The sequence below is a fragment of the Erythrolamprus reginae genome, chromosome 8 (genome assembly GCF_031021105.1).
Source record: "Erythrolamprus reginae isolate rEryReg1 chromosome 8, rEryReg1.hap1, whole genome shotgun sequence".
In the NCBI taxonomy this organism is placed as follows: domain Eukaryota; kingdom Metazoa; phylum Chordata; class Lepidosauria; order Squamata; family Dipsadidae; genus Erythrolamprus; species Erythrolamprus reginae.
The window spans coordinates 44,383,195-44,401,725 of record NC_091957.1 but is presented as its reverse complement, the minus strand read 5'-3'; the positions used below and the strand labels follow the sequence as shown (position 1 = coordinate 44,401,725).

At 42.5% G+C, this 18,531-nt stretch overlaps 1 protein-coding gene across 2 annotated transcripts in view; it reads left to right on the top strand.

Moving 5' to 3' along the window:
- Positions 1-574: 574 nt before the first annotated feature.
- The window catches only part of F8 (coagulation factor VIII), a 62,389-nt gene continuing 44,432 nt past the window's right edge, over positions 575-18,531 (top strand). For both annotated transcript variants that reach the window (XM_070759810.1, XM_070759808.1), the window contains exons 1-5: positions 575-852; positions 12,006-12,106; positions 13,041-13,163; positions 15,539-15,751; positions 17,948-18,019. In XM_070759810.1, coding sequence (XP_070615911.1) covers positions 722-852; positions 12,006-12,106; positions 13,041-13,163; positions 15,539-15,751; positions 17,948-18,019 — 640 coding nt within the window. In that variant the 5' untranslated portion in view covers positions 575-721. The remainder of the gene's footprint in view (positions 853-12,005; positions 12,107-13,040; positions 13,164-15,538; positions 15,752-17,947; positions 18,020-18,531) is intronic.

Here is an 18,531-nt window from a genome sequence, read left to right as displayed (position 1 = left end):
ATATCTGCGAGACCGCCTTCTGCTGCACGAATCCCAGCGGCCGGTTAGGTCCCACAGAGTTGGCCTTTTCCAGGTCCCGTCGACTAAACAATGTCGTCTGGCGGGACCCAGGGGAAGAGCCTTCAACTCCCCCCGGAGATTAGGACTGCCCCCACCCTCTTTGCCTTTCGTAAACTCTTTAAAACCCACCTCTGTCGTCAGGCTTGGGGGAACTGAGACATCCCCCCGTTGCCTATGTAACTTTGTGCATGATATGACTGTGTGTATGTATTTTATCTATTGGGGTTTTTTTTCTTGTAATGTAAAACTGTTATTTTAGATTTTAATTATTAGATTTGTTACCATGTATTGTTTTTATCACTGTTGTGAGCCGCCCCGAGTCTACGGAGAGGAGCGGCATACAAATCTAATAAATAATACTAATACTAATAATAATAATACTTCTAAGAGTTGGAATCCTGCAGTGAACAAGAGGTTAAACTTTCCTCGGTTCCTTTTCCTTTTCCCCTCGCTCATCCTGTTACTCCCCACCCTACTGTTCACTCATAACTTCCAGCACACTGATAGCGTGTGTGACCATGTTACTCTCTCCTGTGGCAGGCCAGACAACCCACTGGTGTTTCGCAGCAACCTGAGGATGGAGTTTGCTGAGTAGGTCAGGCGGTTGTCTCTGTCTGGATTTACCTCTGAGTCGAAGACCCCCGGCAGATGTTGGTAGACCATGTGCAGCTTGCTGTCACTCGGACTTATTTGGTTGTGCTGCATCTTTCAGGAAAGCATTGGCATCACCAGACAATATTACATTGGAGCAGTGGAGAAGGAATGGAACTATTGGCCCAACAGACCGAATGGGTAATAATACAGCAACAATATGTTATCTACTAAAGGTTTGGGAATGTAGTTTTAGTAAGGTGAAAGATTATATGCTGAGTAGAATTTGTGATGAAAATGTGAAAAATAAACTCCAATCACTCTTTCAATAATAAACAAATGCAAAGTAGAGCTAAGGAAATAAAATAATATAAATTAGTAAATATTTGAACCCCCTGCAATTAGTGGTGGTGGTGGTGGAATTGTCAGTCGGGTGATGGGCACATGCACTGTGCACCGTTTTATGTTTGTTTTATGTCAATTTCAATGTGCAAAACCAATAAAAATATATTTTAAAAAAAGGAATGTAGTTTTAGTATAGAGTACAGTTAGAAACATAGAAACATAGAAGATTGATGGCAGAAAAAGACTTCCTGGTCCATCTAGTCTGCCCCTATACTATTTCCTGTATTTTATCTTACGATGGATATATGTTTATCCCAGGCATGTTTAAATTCAGCTACTGTGGATTTACCAACCACGTCTGCTGGAAGCTTGTTCTAAGCATCTTCTACTCTTTCAGTAAAATAATATTTTCTCACGTTGCTTCTGATCTTTCCCCCAACTAACCTCAGATTGTGTCCCCTTGTTCTTGTGTTCACTTTCCTATTAAAAACACTTCCCTCCTGAACCTTATTTAACCCTTTAACATATTTAAATGTTTTGACCATGTCCCCCCCTTTCCCTTCTGTCCTCCAGACTATACAGATTGAGTTCATGAAGTCTTTCCTGATCAATTTTATGCTTAAAACCTCCCACCATTTTTATAGCCCATCTTTGGACCAGTTCAATTTTATCAATATCTTTTTGTAGGTGAGGTCTCCAGAACTGAACACAGTATTCCAAATGTGGTCTCAGCAGCGCTCTATACAGCTCAACTCTCATCTATACTAACTCTCCCTGGGTCAAAAAATTGTGGCTCTAATTTGTCTCGAGAATTATATGGAGAGGTTATGGTTTTATGATGTGGCATTACCAATAATGTTATAGTTTTGTGCGTTGCTATCCTTAATTTGTATCCCTCGGCCCCTCCTGTTCAGTCTCTGCTTCTAATCTCCTCCAGCCCTGCTTGACTCCTCTCGGCTGGATATGCCAAAAGTGAAGGGAATGGAAACATTTATTTAATGAAGTGTTGGCAGCCCAGTTGGCATTGTGTTAAGCAAGCCACAATCTTGAAGCCTTTCTAGAGACCAGTCGCAGTTGATGAAGAACCACTCGGTCAAGTGGAGTGGAAAGGGATGAAACCAGCAAGGTGTGATTTATGGAAGAAGCTCTCCTTCAAGTGGATGTTATTCAGTTTTTATTTTTAGGAAAGGCAGTGGAGTACAATGAAAGGTGGGCTTTTTTGGGATGTAGCACAGGGGTCCCCAAACTTTTTACACAGGGGGCCAGTTCACTGTCCCTCGGACTGTTGGAGGGCCGGACTATAAAAATAACCTATGAACAAATCCCTATGCACACTGCACATACCTTATTTTAAAGTAAAAAAACAAAATGGGCACGTACTATTTAGAGGGGGGGGGAAGAAGTCTGAAATTCATATATGTTTATGTTTTGTTTTTAATTTTCTTTTGTTAACATCTGATTGGCTAGACAAGGTTTTCTTGGCTTATAGAAAAATGTATAAAGAAAGAAGGAAGCACTTTGGCATAATGGTTAATAAGTTAGAATAATAATAATAATAATAATTTATTAGATTTGTATGCCGCCCCTCTCCGAAGACTCGGGGCAGCTCACAACAACGATAAAATCTAATATTAAAATCTAATATAAAAAAAAACTAAAAACCCTATCATAATTAAAAACCAAACAGCACATACATACCAAACATAAATTATAATAAGCCTGGGGGAAAGGTGTCTCAAATCCCCATGCCTGGCGGTATAGGTGGGTCTTAAGTAGTTTACGGAAGACAAGGAGGGTGGGAGCAGTTCTAATCTCCAGGGGGAGTTGATTCCAGAGGGCCGGGGCCGCCACAGAGAAGGCTCTTCCCCTGGGGCCCGCCAGACGACATTGTTTAGTCGATGGGACCCGGAGAAGGCCAACTCTGTGGGACCCTATCGGCCGCTGGGATTCGTGCGGTAGCAGGCGGTTCCGGAGGTACTCTGGTCCAATGCCATGTAGGGCTTTAAAGGTCATGACCAACACTTTGAATTGTGACCGGAAACTGATCGGCAGCCAATATAAATATAATTGGTGTTGTACTTTTTTGAGGAGGGAATTTAATTAAAAGAAAATGAATGTAACTGGATGACAAAATTAGAAAAAAAAACTTTTGCAACTTTTTTGATGATTGATATTAGTTACTAACAAAATACCGCAATTTATTCATGGAAAATTAGATGTGCTCCTGTCACTCACCCGCGGGCCGGATAAATGGCCTCAGTGGGCCGCATGTGGCCCGCGGGCCATAGTTTGGGGACCGCTGAGTAGCAGGACCTGGGTTTTATTCCAATTAAAAGAGCTCAGCAGGTGATGGGCGAAATGTCATCTGGAGACACCAGGAAGCTGCTAATACCATTAGTTTATAGGATGCGCTCAAGACGTTCCTATGTGAGTAATAGTCCTATAAGACCAATGAACCCCTGGATGATGAAGAAGAAAACATGCTGATCTAGATGAACTCTCCTTGATTAGTTTCCATCCATTTCCTTTTTCTTTTTGTCCTGCCTTCTAATTTAACTTAAGATAATTTAAGTTAATTAGCTCCTCCTTTTATCTTTGCAATAACATTGTGAGGTTGTTTGCATGAATTGTTCAAAACTCACCCAATAATTCTGTAGTTGAAGAAGGAGTTAAACCTAGACAATACCTGTAACTGCTGAGTCCTTCATGTTCTTGGAGTTTGGTTGTTTGTTTGCAGATGTTTCATTGGCCAACTACTGTATTTTTTGGAGTACAAGACACACCTTAGTTTTTGGGAGGAAAATAGGAGGAAAAAAAAAATCTGCATACCAGATATTTATCTGGCTATTATCCTTAGTCTGATCACCTTCAGCACATTATTTTATCCCCTGGTTAGGGCTAAAAAAAACCCTTTATTCGGAGTGAGTAACAATGAAATGACCTTTAAAGCCCTTCATGGCATTGGACCAGACTACCTCCGGAACCACCTTCTACCGCACGAATCCCAGCGGCCAATAAGGTCCCACAGAGTTGGCCTTCTCCGGGTCCTGGCGACCAAACAATGTTGTTTGGCGGGCCCCAGGGGAAGAGCCTTCTCTGTGGCGGCCCCGGGCCTCTGGAATCAACTCCCCCCAGAGATTAGAACGGCCCCCACCCTCCTTGTCTTTCGCAAGTTACTCAAGACCCATCTATATCGCCAGGCATGGGGGAATTAAGACATCTCCCCCAGGCTTTCTTATATTTTATGTTTGGTATGTATGTGTTGTATGGTTTTTAAATTGTTGGGGTTTTTTAATATAATTTTAATATTAGATTTGTTCCATTGTTATACTGTTTTTATTATTGTTGTGAGCCGCCCCGAGTCTTCGGAGAGGGGCGGCATACAAATCTAATAAATTGAATTAGAATTGAATTGAAAGAGCCTGCAATCTAGCAAGAGCTGGGAAGATCTTAGCATCTCCTTAGGGCTGGAAAAAACGTATTTGGAGAAAGTAGCAATGGCAAAAAGCCTGCAAAAACTTAGGGCTGGAAAAACATTCTTTGGAGAGAGTAACAATAAAAAAGCCTGCAAGGTAAGATTGGGTAGATCATTAGCACCTTTTTAGGGTTGGGGGAGGAAAAAAAGCTACATTCAGAGTATAAGACGAACACAAATTTTCAGCCTTTTTTAAGGGAGGAAAAAGGTGTGTCTTATGCTTTGAAAAAATGGTAGGTTAGAGTTTCAGATCACCAAGGATTCCACAAAGTGACGTCCCCACTTTGTTCCAGCTTTGGTACTGTTGTGATTCAGTCTGAGGCTCCTCAGGGAACGGCTGGAACTCTGCCGGCTCCATGCTCAGAGGGGGAGGACGAGGAACAGGAGGAGGAGGAGGACCAGGCAAACAGGGAAGAGGAATGTCAGGACGAGGAGGAGGGGGAACAGCCTGAGACCCCCGGGGGGAGCTCTCCCCAGTGAGTAGCCTGGAGTCATTAGATGAGAACGCACAAGCCATCATAGATATGAGGCAGAGAAGGGCAGCACAAAGAAGGGGACAATTAGCCAGGTATTTCCATCCCTAATAGGCAACAGCTGGGTTTGGGTGTGGTTCTCCTCAGAAAGGTTGAAAAGGCAGGCCCGCCCTTCCTGTATTGTGGAGAGTTATCTTTTGGGAGTCCTGTGACCTTGCTTCGATCCTTGGCGTCTCTGATTCTGGCTTGTGGCCTCGAAGGCTGAAAACTTGGGGGAGGCGTGGGTTTTATTATCTACAGTGGTGTGTGTGCCAGCAAGAAGCCTGTTGTATTGTCTGGCCGTCGTGACTCTTCAGTGAAGCTTCATAGTATTCCAGTTTGTAAGAACAGTTTTTGTTATCTGTGTTTGTTTTCAAAGATATAAAATGACTTTGCTTTTTACCAGCGTGTCTGGCTACTCTTTTTAGTTGGTGTTGACGTCTGGGGGAACCCAGACAGAACAGGTACTTGTACTATTCTCCCTTCAGCTCCTCAATTTCCATTTTCTATGAGAATAAAGCACAGGCCATTGCTTCTACAATGTCTCATCCTCTTCCATTTTCATGGCAGTTTTGAAAAAGAAAAAGTACTGCACGATTAAAACTAATTCATACCCCAAGAACTGCCCTCTGAAAAAATATCAATACATTTCCTAATTTCACTATACTGTGCATATTTTTATTTATTTATTTATATCCAGTAAGGTAGAACAGAAAAAGTTACTTTTAAGAAGATACTACCAGAAATAAAAATGCTGAAATTCAGTTGATGACAGGTAATTAAGGAAATAAAGCTTTACATCCGTTATCTACAACTTACGAGGTTTTCTAAGGTGAACCATAAATTGTGTTAGAACGAATATCTTTTTGGAAAGTGTATTATAAGTCAGTGGTCCCCAAATGAGCCTAAGAATTGCTCTGAGTTAAAGGCACTTAAAGAAAGTTGATCAGTAAATCAAATATTCTATGTTTCCCTTAAATAGCAATAGCATTGAAACTTATATACCGCTTCATAGTGCTTTTACAGTCCTCTCTAAGCGGTTTACAGAATCAGCCTCTTGCCCCCAACAATCTGGGTCCTCATTTTACCCACCTTGAAAGGATGGAAGGCTGAGTCAATCTTGAGTCGGTGGTGAGATTTGAACTGCCAAACTACAACTAGCAGTTAGCTGAAGTAGTCTGCAGTGTTGCACTACAGCTGTTCCACTGATTAATTGTTCTAATTGCCAGGAAATTTCTCCTTAGTTCTAAGTTACTTTTCTCCTTGATTAGTTTCCACCCACTGCTTCTTGTTCTACCCTCAGGTGCTTTGGAGAATATTTATTTATTTTTATTATTTATTGATTAATTTTGTCCAATACACAATGAGGGTTTTAGTGGGTATACACATAGTAAAATACATAATGAAGGTTATAGAGGATATACTCATGGTAAATATATATCTAAGAAAGAAGAGAAGAGAAGATATTGACAAAGTTGAACGGGTCCAAAGACGGGCTACAAGAATGGTGGAAGGTCTTAAGCATAAAACGTATCAGGAAAGACTTAATGAACTCAGTCTCTGTAGTCTGGAGGACAGAAGGAAAAGGGGGGACATGATCGAAACATTTAAATATGTCAAAGGGTTAAATAAGGTTCAAGAGGGAAGTGTTTTTAATAGGAAAGTGAACACAAGAACAAGGGGACACAATCTGAAGTTAGTTGGGGGAAAGATCAAAAGCAACATGAGAAAATATTATTTTACTGAAAGAGTAGTAGATCCTTGGAACAAACTTCCAGCAGACGTGGTTGGTAAATCCACAGTAACTGAATTTAAACATGCCTGGGATAAACATATATCCATTGTAAGATAAAATACAGAAAATAGTATAAGGGCAGACTAGATGGATCATGAGGTCTTTTTCTGCCATCAGTGTTCTATGTTTCTATGTTTCTAAGATAAGTCCAGAATTAAGGGACAGCAGTTCATTGCAAAGAGTGATGAGAAATCATTGCGAGGAAGGGTGAGAAATCAAGGATAATACTTTTGGACCAAGTGAAATAGTGATGTTCGTCCACTGTGTTCGAAGAGATCTAACAGACTTGGACTGTAACAGCTTGTTGGTTGTCCATGATGTGTTCTCAGATGGCTGGTAAGACCTATATGGGCACAAAGTATTTTGCCAGATATGTGTGGGCATCACTGTCACAACATTTGCAGTTCTGGCTTTGCGGAGTGCTCGCTTCTCTTCTGCTATGAATGTTCTTCTGGGCTCAGATGTCTGGCAGCCTTGGTGGATCAACATGTGCCATGTTGGTCGATCTTGTGCCAGGGTTTCCCAGGAGGTGGTGTCAATATCAAGGGACTTGAAGGAGGCTTTCACCGTGTCTTGGTATCCCTTCCTTTGTCCCCCCATGAGGTCGCTTTCCTTGAGACAGCTCGATGTAGAGAAGCTGTTTAGGGATGCAATGGTTTGGCATCTGTATAACAGCCTGTCTGGTGTTTCTGGGCTTTCATCAGCAGGGTGGGAATTGATGGCAGGCCTGCTCTGGAGAGGACTTTAGTGTCTGGCACTTTATCCTGCCATCGGATCCTTAGAATTCTATGGAGGCAGGTCATGTGGAAGTGGTTCAATTGCCTGGCACAGTGATGGCAAACCTATGGCACAGGTGCCACAGGTGGTACGCGGAGCCATGTCGGCTGGCACACGAGCCGTTGCCCTAGCTCAGCTCCAACATGCATATGTTTGTTTGTTTGTTTGTTTGTTTGTTTGTTCGTTCGTTCGTTCATTCATTCATTCATTCATTCATTCATTCATTCATTTATTTATTTTGTCCAATACACAATAATACACAATGAAGGTAATAGAGGACACCTTCGAGGAAATAGAATTAGAGAAAGAATAGAAGAGAGAGTATAGTGTTCGGAAACTTCAGATCGTGCAGAATGCAGCTGCGAGAGCAGTTATGGGCTTCCCCAAATATGCCCATGTTATACCAACACTCCGCAGTCTGCATTGGTTGCCGATCAGTTTCCTGTCACAATTCAAAGTGTTGGTTATCACTTATAAAGCCCTTCATGGCACCGGACCAGATTATCTCAGGGACCGCCTTCTGCTGCACGAATCCCAGCGACCAGTTAGGTCCCACAGAGTGGGTCTTCTCCGGGTCCCATCAACTAAACAATGCCCAGGGGAAAAGCCTTCTCTGTGGCGGCCCCGGCCCTCTGGAACCAACTCCCCCCAGAGATTAGAATTGCCCCCACCCTCCTTGCCTTTCGTAAGCTACTTAAAACCCACCTCTGTCGCCAGGCATGGGGGAATTGAGATACCCTTTCCCCCTAGGCCTTTACAATTTTATGCATGGTATGTCTGTATGTATGTTTGGTTTTTATATTAATGGGTTTTTAATTGTTTTTAGTATTGGATTATTATTGTACGCTGTTTTATTATTGCTGTTAGCCGCCCCGAGTCTCCGGAGAGGGGCGGCATACAAATCCAATAGATAGATAGATAGATAGATAGATAGATAGATAGATAGATAGATAGGTGGGTGGGTGGGTGGGTGGGTGGGTGGGTGGGTGGGTGGGTGGGTGGGTGGGTGGGTGGGTGGGTGGATAGATGATAGATAGATAGATAGATAGATAAGATAAAATAATCAATGAGAGAATAGAAGAAAGATATAGGGATAGAAGAGAAGATATATGGGATATGGGAAAGACTACATGACAGGGGTCGGAAGGCCCTCTAGTGCGCTTATGCACGCCCCTTATATGTGTGCTGATCAGCTGATTTTTGGCTTGCAGAGATGCTCTGGGAGGGCATTTTTGGCTTCCAGAGAGCTTCCTGAGGGATGGAGAAGGGCATTTTTACCCTCCCCTGGCTCCAGGGAAGCCTTTGGAGCCTGGGGAGGGCAAAACACAAGCCTATTGGGCCCACCAGAAATTGGGAAACAGATAGTTTCCGGCTTCCAGTGGGCCTTCGAGGTGTGGGTGGGGGGAGGCTGTTTTCACCCTCCCCAGGCATTGAATTATGGCATGTGGGCACTCACACATGTGCAATAGTGCGCACACATGCTCTATTGGCACCCTACGTAAAAAAAGGTTCACCATCACTGCCCCGGCATGTCTCCTGTATACAGTACAAGTCTCACTGGCATACAACAGGGTTGTTAACACTACTGCTTGGCAGACTTTGAGCTTTGTAACAAGACAGTTTGGTGAAATAGGACCAAAACATTGGAGACGTTTTATGTATTGTGTTGAATTACGACAACCACCATGCATTTTGCAGCATGCGAGAAAAGAGATAGCATGACACAGCTTTAGAAAAACAGAAACCAATCCTTTAGGAATAGAGCATCGCTACAAACGATGCCCCCTCTTTCCCCAAAAAACATTGCACAACTGTTCTTCACTGGATTGTACCCAAACTGCCAAGGGCTTCCTCCTACAGGGCTCACTTATTCTTTTTCCCAAAGGTCACTGTTTGTGATAGGGAGCTGGAACACAATGGCATGCAGTGTTATTTCTGGCCTCGACACAGAAATTTGCAACTGAACGACAACAGACCGTACCAAATGCTCCAATCACTCAAAATGTCCTTTCTTTCTTTCTTTCTTTCTTTCTTTCTTCCTTCCTTCCTTCCTTCCTTCCTTTCTTTCCTTGTTTCTTTCTTTCTTTCTTTTCTTCCTTCTTTCCTTCTTTCATTCTTTCTATCTTTCTTTCTTCCTTCCCTCCTTCCCTCCTTCCCTCCTTCCCTCCCTCCCTCTTTCTTTCTTTCTTTCTTTCTTTCTTCTTTCCTTCTTTCCTTCTTTCTATCTTTCTTCCTTCCCTCCTTCCCTCTCTCCCTCCTCTCTCCCTCTTTCTTTCTTTCTTTCTTTCTTTCTTTCTTTCTTCTTTCCTTCTTTCCTTCTTTCTATCTTTCTCCCTTCCCTCCTTCCCTCCCTCCTCCCTCCCTCTTTTTTCTTTCTTTTTTTCTTTTTTTCTTCCTTTCTTCCTTTCTTCCTTTCTTCCTTCTTTCTATCTTCCTTCCTTCCTTCCTTCCCTCCCTCCTCCCTCTTTCTTCCTTTCTTCCTTTCTTCCTTTCTTCCTTTCTTCCTTTCTTCCTTTCTTCCTTTCTTCCTTTCTTCCTTTCTTCCTTTCTTCCTTTCTTCCTTTCTTCCTTTCTTCCTTTCTTCCTTTCTTCCTTTCTTCCTTTCTTCCTTTCTTCCTTTCTTCCTTTCTTCCTTTCTTCCTTTCTTCCTTTCTTTCTGTTTCTTTCTTTGCAGGTTGGCTTTTTCTGAGATGGCTACTATTTTGACTTTGGAAAGTCTCAGCAGGAGCTTTCGCATTTTTCATTCTTTATTCACCTTGTCCCTTGGACTCAGAGCTCCCTTAATTGTGCTTTTCTGGTGCTGCTAAAATTAAAACATGATCTGCTTCTACATTCAAAAACAAGGGGAAAGTTTTTGTTTAATGCAGAACTACATTTTTTTGTAGGAGGGGAGGAAGATGGGCAGGACAGTTGACTTCTAAGACAATTGGACTGGATTTTTTTTTCTCTCCCAGTTCCGGAATTCTCGGAGACCACCTGAAAAAAAATCCAAAAATCCTTCTGACTTTCTGGGCAAAGTTTTCCGGAAGTGGTTTGTCCTTACCTCTTCCTTTCTAAGGCTCAGAGGACACCCAGCTGGCTTTGTGCCAAAGGCAGAACTAGAACTCAAAATCTCTTGGTTTCTAACCTGATGCCTTAACCACAACACCAAACCGGTCCTCTGTGTGCTGATTTACAACTCCTGAAATGAAACACAAAAGCCACAACTCCCTATTTGTTTTGCAGTTACTCCTAACGCCCGGATTTCCTTGGCTGGTCTGAGTCATCCTAGAGAGAAACTCTTGGAAACTTGCCTGCCGTTCAAGTCCGTCCTAGCAGGCTCGGGCGTCTGACCTTGGGTAGCTAGTGACCCACCAATGTTTCCAATGCCACTAGTAACAAGGTGGACACACTGGGTTCTGTCCTCTGCTTCCCTCCTACGTGCTCGCAAATGTAAAATGAATGTTGGAAGGATGAAAGAGCGTGATGAAATCCTACACCAACTTTGGAGAAATGTTAGAAAGTATATTTTTAAAAGTATCAATAAAAGGGAAGGTTTGTAGCTGAGGGTTGAAATGAGAGGTCCCTGGTGTTCTCTCTGTTGTTCTCCTGCAGATCCAAACTAGATAACATCATCAGTGCTAGGAAGGAGTGTAGAGTGTGGAGAGGAGGAGAAAGGAAAGAAGGAAGGAAGGATGGAAGGAAGGAAGGAAAGAAGGAAGGAAGGATAGGAAGGATGGAAAGAAGGAAGGAAGGCAGAAAGGAAGGATGGAAGGAAGGAAGGAAAGAAGGATGGAAGGAAGGAAGGAAAGAAGGAAGGAAGGAAGGAAAGAAGGAAGGAAGGAAGGAAGGATGGAAGGTAGGAAGGAAGGAAGGAAGGAAGGAAGGAAAGAAGGATGGATGGATGGATGGATGGAAGGAAGGAAGGAAGGAAGACAACGATGACAACTATAGGGTCCTGGGTGCTCCCTTATTTTGGTTGTTTTCTTGAAGACATTTCATTTCCAAATAAGGTAACATCATCCGTGCTAGAAGAGAGTGTGGTTTGTGGAAGGGAAGAGGAAGAGGAGGGGGGAAGAGGGGGGAGGGGAGGAGTAAGAGGAGGAGGTCTATAGAGTCCTGGATGTTCTCTGAAAAATACATTAAAAATAAATTCCCTCCTTAATTTCCCTTCAAATGTATAACACCAAAAATATTTCTAACTTATTAAACATTATGCCATAGTGCCTCCTACCTCTCTTTATTCATTTTTCTGTAAGGTAAAAAAAAAACCTATATAACCAATCAAATATTAACCAATTAAAAAACAAATAGACACAAACAGATTTCAGACTTTTTCCCCTGGGTGAGAATTATTTGAGTCGAAATCCTCCTAACCTCGCAGATCAACAATGCAGGGTTGAAGTGTAACCCCCAGTCTGCATTGTGACCCCAATTTTCTTCTTTCACCAATTCTTTTTTAATTTCTTAGGTTGTCTTCCTCCAACCCAGGCTCTCAATTTAAGAAGGCAATTTATTTGGAATACACAGATTCTACATTCCGAGAAGTAAAACCCAAACCTGCTTGGATGGGTAAGTGAAGAGGTCTTTTTTTGGATTCTCAGATTCTCGAAATTCTCAACCGAGGGTGGGATTCAACCTATTTGGACTGGTTTGGGTGAACGAAATGCTAATTTGACATCTGGTTTGCCGAACTGTATTTGTATTTATTAGATTTGTATGCCGCCCCTCTCTGAAGACTCAGGGCAGCTAACAACAATATAAAAAGACAATATAAACAAATCTAATATTAAAAATAATCTAAAACCCCCCCAATTTAAATAACCACTCATACATACAAGCATACCATGTATAAATTCTATAAGCCTAGGGGGAAGGGAAAATTTCAATTCCCCCATGCCTGACGACAGAGGTGGGTTTTAAGGAGCTTGTGAAAGGCAAGGAGGGTGGGGGCAACTCTGATATCTGGGGGGAGCTGGTTCCAGAGGGTTGGGACCACCACAGGGAAGGCTCTTCTCCTGGGTCCTGCCAGATGACATTGCTTAGTCGACGGGACCTGGAGAAGGCCAACTCTGTGGGACCTAACTGGTCGCTGGGATTCGTGTGGCAGAAGACGGTCCCGGAGATATTCTGGTCCGATGCCATGAAGGGCTTTATAGGTCAAAACCAACACTTTGAATTGTGACCGGAAATTGATCGGCAACAAATGCAGACTGCGGAGTGTTGGTGTAACATGGGCATACCATGGGAACTGGTAGGGCTGGCTTGCTCTGCCCTCACCCCGGCCCCTCCCAGGAGTCTCCACACAGCCCATTTTGGATGCCAGGTAAGTGCAGGGCCCACACAAGGCTCTGGAAGGGCAAAAAATGGTCCTCTCCGAAGTTCTGGAAGTGTAAAAATGGGCCCGTTTCTGGTCTCTGGAGGACCTTCGGAGCCCGGGGGAGGCTGTTTTTACCCTCCTGGAAGTTCGAGGAAACCCTGTACTGATTTTTCTTCTTTCCATCAGGTATTTTGGGCCCCACCATCCAAGCTGAAGTCTACGACAAGGTGGTTGTGACCTTTAAGAATATGGCTTCCCGTCCCTTCAATATTCATGCCAAAGGGGTATCTTATTGGAAAGCTTCTGAAGGTAAGAGCGACACTCCAATTGTCCCTCTTGCATGCTCTTCAAATTCTTTCCACTGCTGGCTGGCGCTGTGGCGGTGCAGTGGTTAAAGTACAGTACTGCAGGCTATTTGTGCTGACTGCCGGCTGCCAGCAGTTCGGCAGTTCGATTCTCAATGGCTCAAGGTTGACTCAGCCTTCTAATCCTTCCGAGGTCAGTAAACTGAGGACCCAGATTGTTTGGGGGCATTAGGCTGACTCCGTAAACCACTTAGAGTAATGGTCTCCACGCCCCATAGGGGGGGGGATTTGATTTTTCATGGGGCAATCGGAACTTTGTTTAAATCTAGTTAATGGCCTTTTAGACTTCCTCCACGTGAGTAGGAGTGTTCACTTTTTGAGTAGTAAAAATTATATGTCATGGGGCGGGGTGGGGGAATAAGGATTTTAAAAATGCTTAGCTGGGTCATGGCCAAAAAAAGATTGGGAACCATTGGCTTGGAGAAAGCGTAGAATACTGTGAAGTGGTATATAAGTCTAGAAACATAGAAACATAGAAGACTGACGGCAGAAAAAGACCTCATGGTCCATCTAGTCTGCCCTTATACTATTTCCTGTATTTTATCTTACAATGGATCTATGTTTATCCCAGGCATGTTTAAATTCAGTTACTGTGGATTTACCAACCACATCTGCTGGAAGTTTGTTCCAAGGATTTACTACTCTTTCAGTGAAATAATATTTTCTCACGTTGCTTTTGATCTTTCCCCCAACTAACTTCAGATTGTGTCCCCTTGTTCTTGTGTTCACTTTCCTATTAAAAACACTTCCCTCCTGAACCTTATTTAACCCTTTAACATATTTAAATGTTTCGATCATGTCCCCCCTTTTCCTTCTGTCCTCCAGACTATACAGATTGAGTTCATGAAGTCTTTCCTGATACGTTTTATGCTTAAGACCTTCCACCATTCTTGTAGCCCGTCTTTGGACCCGTTCAATTTTGTCAATATCTTTTTGTAGGTGAGGTCTCCAGAACTGAACTCAGTATTCCAAATGTGGTCTCACCAGCGCTCTATATAAGGGGATCACAATCTCCCTCTTCCTGCTTGTTATACCTCTAGCTATGCAGCCAAGCATCCTACTTGCTTTTCCTACTGCCCGACCATACTGCTCACCCATTTTGAGACTGTCAGAAATCACTACCCCTAAATCCTTCTCTTCTGAAGTTTTTGCTAACACAGAACTGCCAATGCAATACTCTAAATGCTGTTGCTATTGCTGTAGCTAATCAGATGTTGCATTAGGAGCAATGGTGGCACAGTGGTTAGAAGGCAGCATTGCAGATTGAATCTGCCCACCGCCAGGAGTTTGGTCCTGATGGTGGTTAGGGTTGACTCAGCCTTCCATCCTTCTGAGGTCAGTAAAATGAGGACCCAGATTCTTTGAGGGGCATAGGTTGACTCTATAAACCACTTAGAGAGGGCTGTAAAGCATTGTGAAGCGGTATATAAGTCTAAGTGCTATTGCTGTTGCTCAATTTTCTATTCATGAGCCAGAGCGAAGAATGAAATCCGATTCAGCCTTTAGATCCAGCTGCAGTCTAGTTTGCATGGTTTGGAAATAGAATAGAAATAATAGAAATAGAAATAATAGAAATAGAAACAGAAACAGAAACAGAAACAAGAATAGAATAGAATAGAATAGAATAGAATAGAATAGAATAGATTTTTTTATTGGCCAAGTGTGATTGGACACACAAGGAATTTGTCTTTGGTGCATATGCTCTCAATGTACATAAAATAAAAGATACATTGGTGAAGAATCATGAGATACAACACTTAATGATTGCCATATTGTATTAGCACAGTGGCTTTCAACCCTTCTAATGCCGCGACCCCTTAATACAATTCCTCATGTTGTGGTGACCCCCAACCATAAGTCTAGCACCAATTCTCCCAACAGAGCTTGAAGCTGATTAGCAGGAAGGTTCAGAGGGACAACTCCCACTGTAACTACCTGATTGGTCAGATTGTAAAAATATGATCCAAGGCGCCAGAATAGACGCTTTAATTCCTAACACCATGGGAAATTTGTCCCCTGTGAAATGGCTGTTCAACCCCCCAATGGGGTCCTGGCCCCCAGGTTGAAAACTGCTGTATTCGATTTAGATTAGATTTATTGGATTAATATGCTGCCCCTCTCCGCAGATTCAGGACAGCTCACAACAATGGTAAAAAAACAGTACATAGTAACAAATCTAATATTTAAAAGTATAAATTACAGTTTTAGATTAAAAAGTCCACAAAAGAAACCCCAATATATAAAAAACAACACACAATTGCATGTTCTTTGACCTCAACCTTTATAGTCATGAATGACAGTGCTTATATTTTTTTCCAGGAACAGGCTATAGTGATCTGACCAGCCCGCAAGAAAAAGAAGATGATGCTGTGGAACCTGGTCACACCCATGTCTATGTGTGGGAGATCTTAGAAGATCAAGCGCCAACTGGATCGGACACACACTGCTTAACTTATGCCTATTCCTCTCAGGTGGACAGCGTCAAGGATATTAATTCTGGATTGATTGGACCACTGCTGGTTTGTAAGCCAGGTAAGATCAGGTGGTAGAAGTAGACCATCTTCTTGTGAACTACCCTAATGACCTGATAACACAAACAGCTGGCAGTTCAAACCGCCCTTTTATTGCTCCAGATTTCCCCAAACACACCCAAGTTTCTGGGAAGTCACAGAGCAAACTGATAACAACACCTACACACACACTTTAAGCAGCCTCTGGCTGCAAATACTCCGACCCAGCAGTGTGTACACCAAGGCTGCATAGCAATACATCCAGCAGGGCAAATCAAGGCGTTCAAAAAGCAAAAGGTCCAGGTCATTAGTCCAGAAGAGAGCTAAATGTCAACAATGTCTGGGAAAGGCGCCAAACTTGGCCTCATTCAACAGCATTCCTAGATAACACAGTCCATTTATCTTTTAAGCATATAAAGTTTGCTCCCTGGAATCCTGGCAACAAGCATCCAGCAGAAAAATGAGTTTTATTGTGGCAGAAATCATGGTTTTAAAGCCTTGTTCAAGCACACCCCCAGTCTCACATCTCTTCCATTGAACGACGTTGAATACCCACACCCAATTTCCCAAGATCCTTTGCCTTTATATTCCTGGAAATGACATCACGCCACAAAGAAACTAAGTCAAATACAGTGATACCTCGTCTTACGAACCCATCGTCATATGAACTTTTCGAGGTACGAACCTGGGGTTTAAGATTTTTTTGCCTCTTCTTCCGAACTATTTTCACCTTATGAATCCAAGCCGCTGCCGCTGGGATATCCCGTCTCCAGACGTCTGTTGCCAGCGAAGTGCCTGTTTTTGCGCTGCTGGGATTCCCCCAAGGCTCCCCTCCATGGGAAACCCCACCTCCAAACTTCTGTCTCTAGCGATGCTGCAGGGGAATCCCAGCAGGGGAATCCCAGCAGCGCGAAAACGGACGCTTCGCTGGCAACGGAAGTCCGGAGGTGGGGTTTCCCAGCGAGGGGAGCCTCAACGAAATTGCAGCATCGCAAAAACATGGAAGTCCGGAGGTGGGGTTTCCCATGGAGGGGAGCCTCAAGGGAATCCCAGCAGTGCAAAAACAGGCGCTTCAGCTGGCAAAAGGGGTGAGTTTTGGGCTTGCACGCATTAATCACTTTTCCATTGATTCCTATGGGAAACATTGTTTCGTCTTATGAACTTTTCACCTTACGAACTTCATCCTGGAACCAATTAAGTTCATAAGACAAGGTATCACTGTACACTAATACCTTTTACTATGCAACTCCTCTCACCTTCTGAGCCATCTTCTATAGCGAGGGTCTATCCACTGACTTTCCACTCTAATGTCTTCCTCATCCTCTGACTTGGACCAATCATATCAGCTCCCTCTAGTGGTTCCTCAGGCTCACTCAGGTCACTTTCTCACTCACTCTCACTTTTTTTTACTAGAAAAGAAATATGCTACTATCATAAAAACTGGCATTTAGATAACATTTTTTGAAATACTCCAATATCTGATCCCATATATTATCTCAGTAAAATATCCATGGTATGATTTCAGTTATAACAGCACTATAAAATTAGGGGGAGGAGGGGGGATCACTATTACACAGATTGTAACAGAATGTGTAAGGACTGAGAAATAAAAGGTGACTTTAAACTACAGTGTTCCCTCGCTTTTCGCAGGGGATGCGTTCCGAGACTGCCCGCAAAAGTTGAATTTCCGCAAAGTAGAGATGCGGAAGTAAATACACTATTTTTGGCTATGAACAGTATCCCAAGCCTTCCCTTAACACTTTAAACCCCTAAACTACAATTTTCCATTCCCTTCTCAGATTATTACTCACCATGTTTATTTATTAAAGTTTATTAAAAAAAATATTTATTAAAGGCAGACGAAAGTTTGGTGATGGCATATGATGTCATCGGGTGGGAAAAACCATGGTATAGGGGAAAAACCCGCAAAGTATTTTTTAATTAATATTTTTGAAAAACCGTGGTATAGACTTTCCGCAAAGTTCGAACCCGCGAAAATCGAGGGAACACTGTGCTCCGTGAACTCGCAAGTCCTTCCAACACCTAGCTACTTGAGTGTAACGTGGATCAGCCTTCAGATGATGTAGTAGAAAGTTAAGATATTTCAGGATTCCTGTTTTGTTCCAGTTTAGAAAATTGTCATCTGCTTAAAAATCTGTAGAAAGCTTTTTTTTTTGCCATTTTGTTGTGATGGTTCTATGGAGTTTCTTTTCTGCAGGGACTTTGATGAGCATAAAATCCGGGGGCAAAATACAAGAATTTGTGCTGCTGTTTTCTGTATTTGATGAAGGTAAGAGAAGAATGGAGAGAAAGGAGAGAAAAGAACATGTTTATGCTCCTTGTGTTTATGCTCTTGTGTTTTTATTCTGTTAAATAAATTCATCAGCATTCAATACACCTTTCTGTAGGATTTAGTCTTCGCTTACTCCTAATGGGTTTAATTCTTCAGGTCCAACCAATATTCTAGATTGCATCTCTTCATTAATTGCATACTGTTCTATCTAACTCAGCAGATTCTAAGGGGAATTCATTTTTATTTTATTTTATTTTAGCTTAAGACTGGTACATAAAGGTGCAGATCTGGACAGAAAGACAGGATATAAATTATATGGCTTATGGTCAAACTGCAATCAGGACTGTTTATCTTTCAACACTAATTCCTCTGCAGCTGTAGAAAACTGACTATAAGTTCTACCTGAAAAGGTTTAACATTTTCCTATAATGGGCCTGTAGGATAGAAACAGTGGACATTAAGGGGTTTTTTTCTTGGTGATTTGGAGTTCCTTGAATTAAACTCTATTA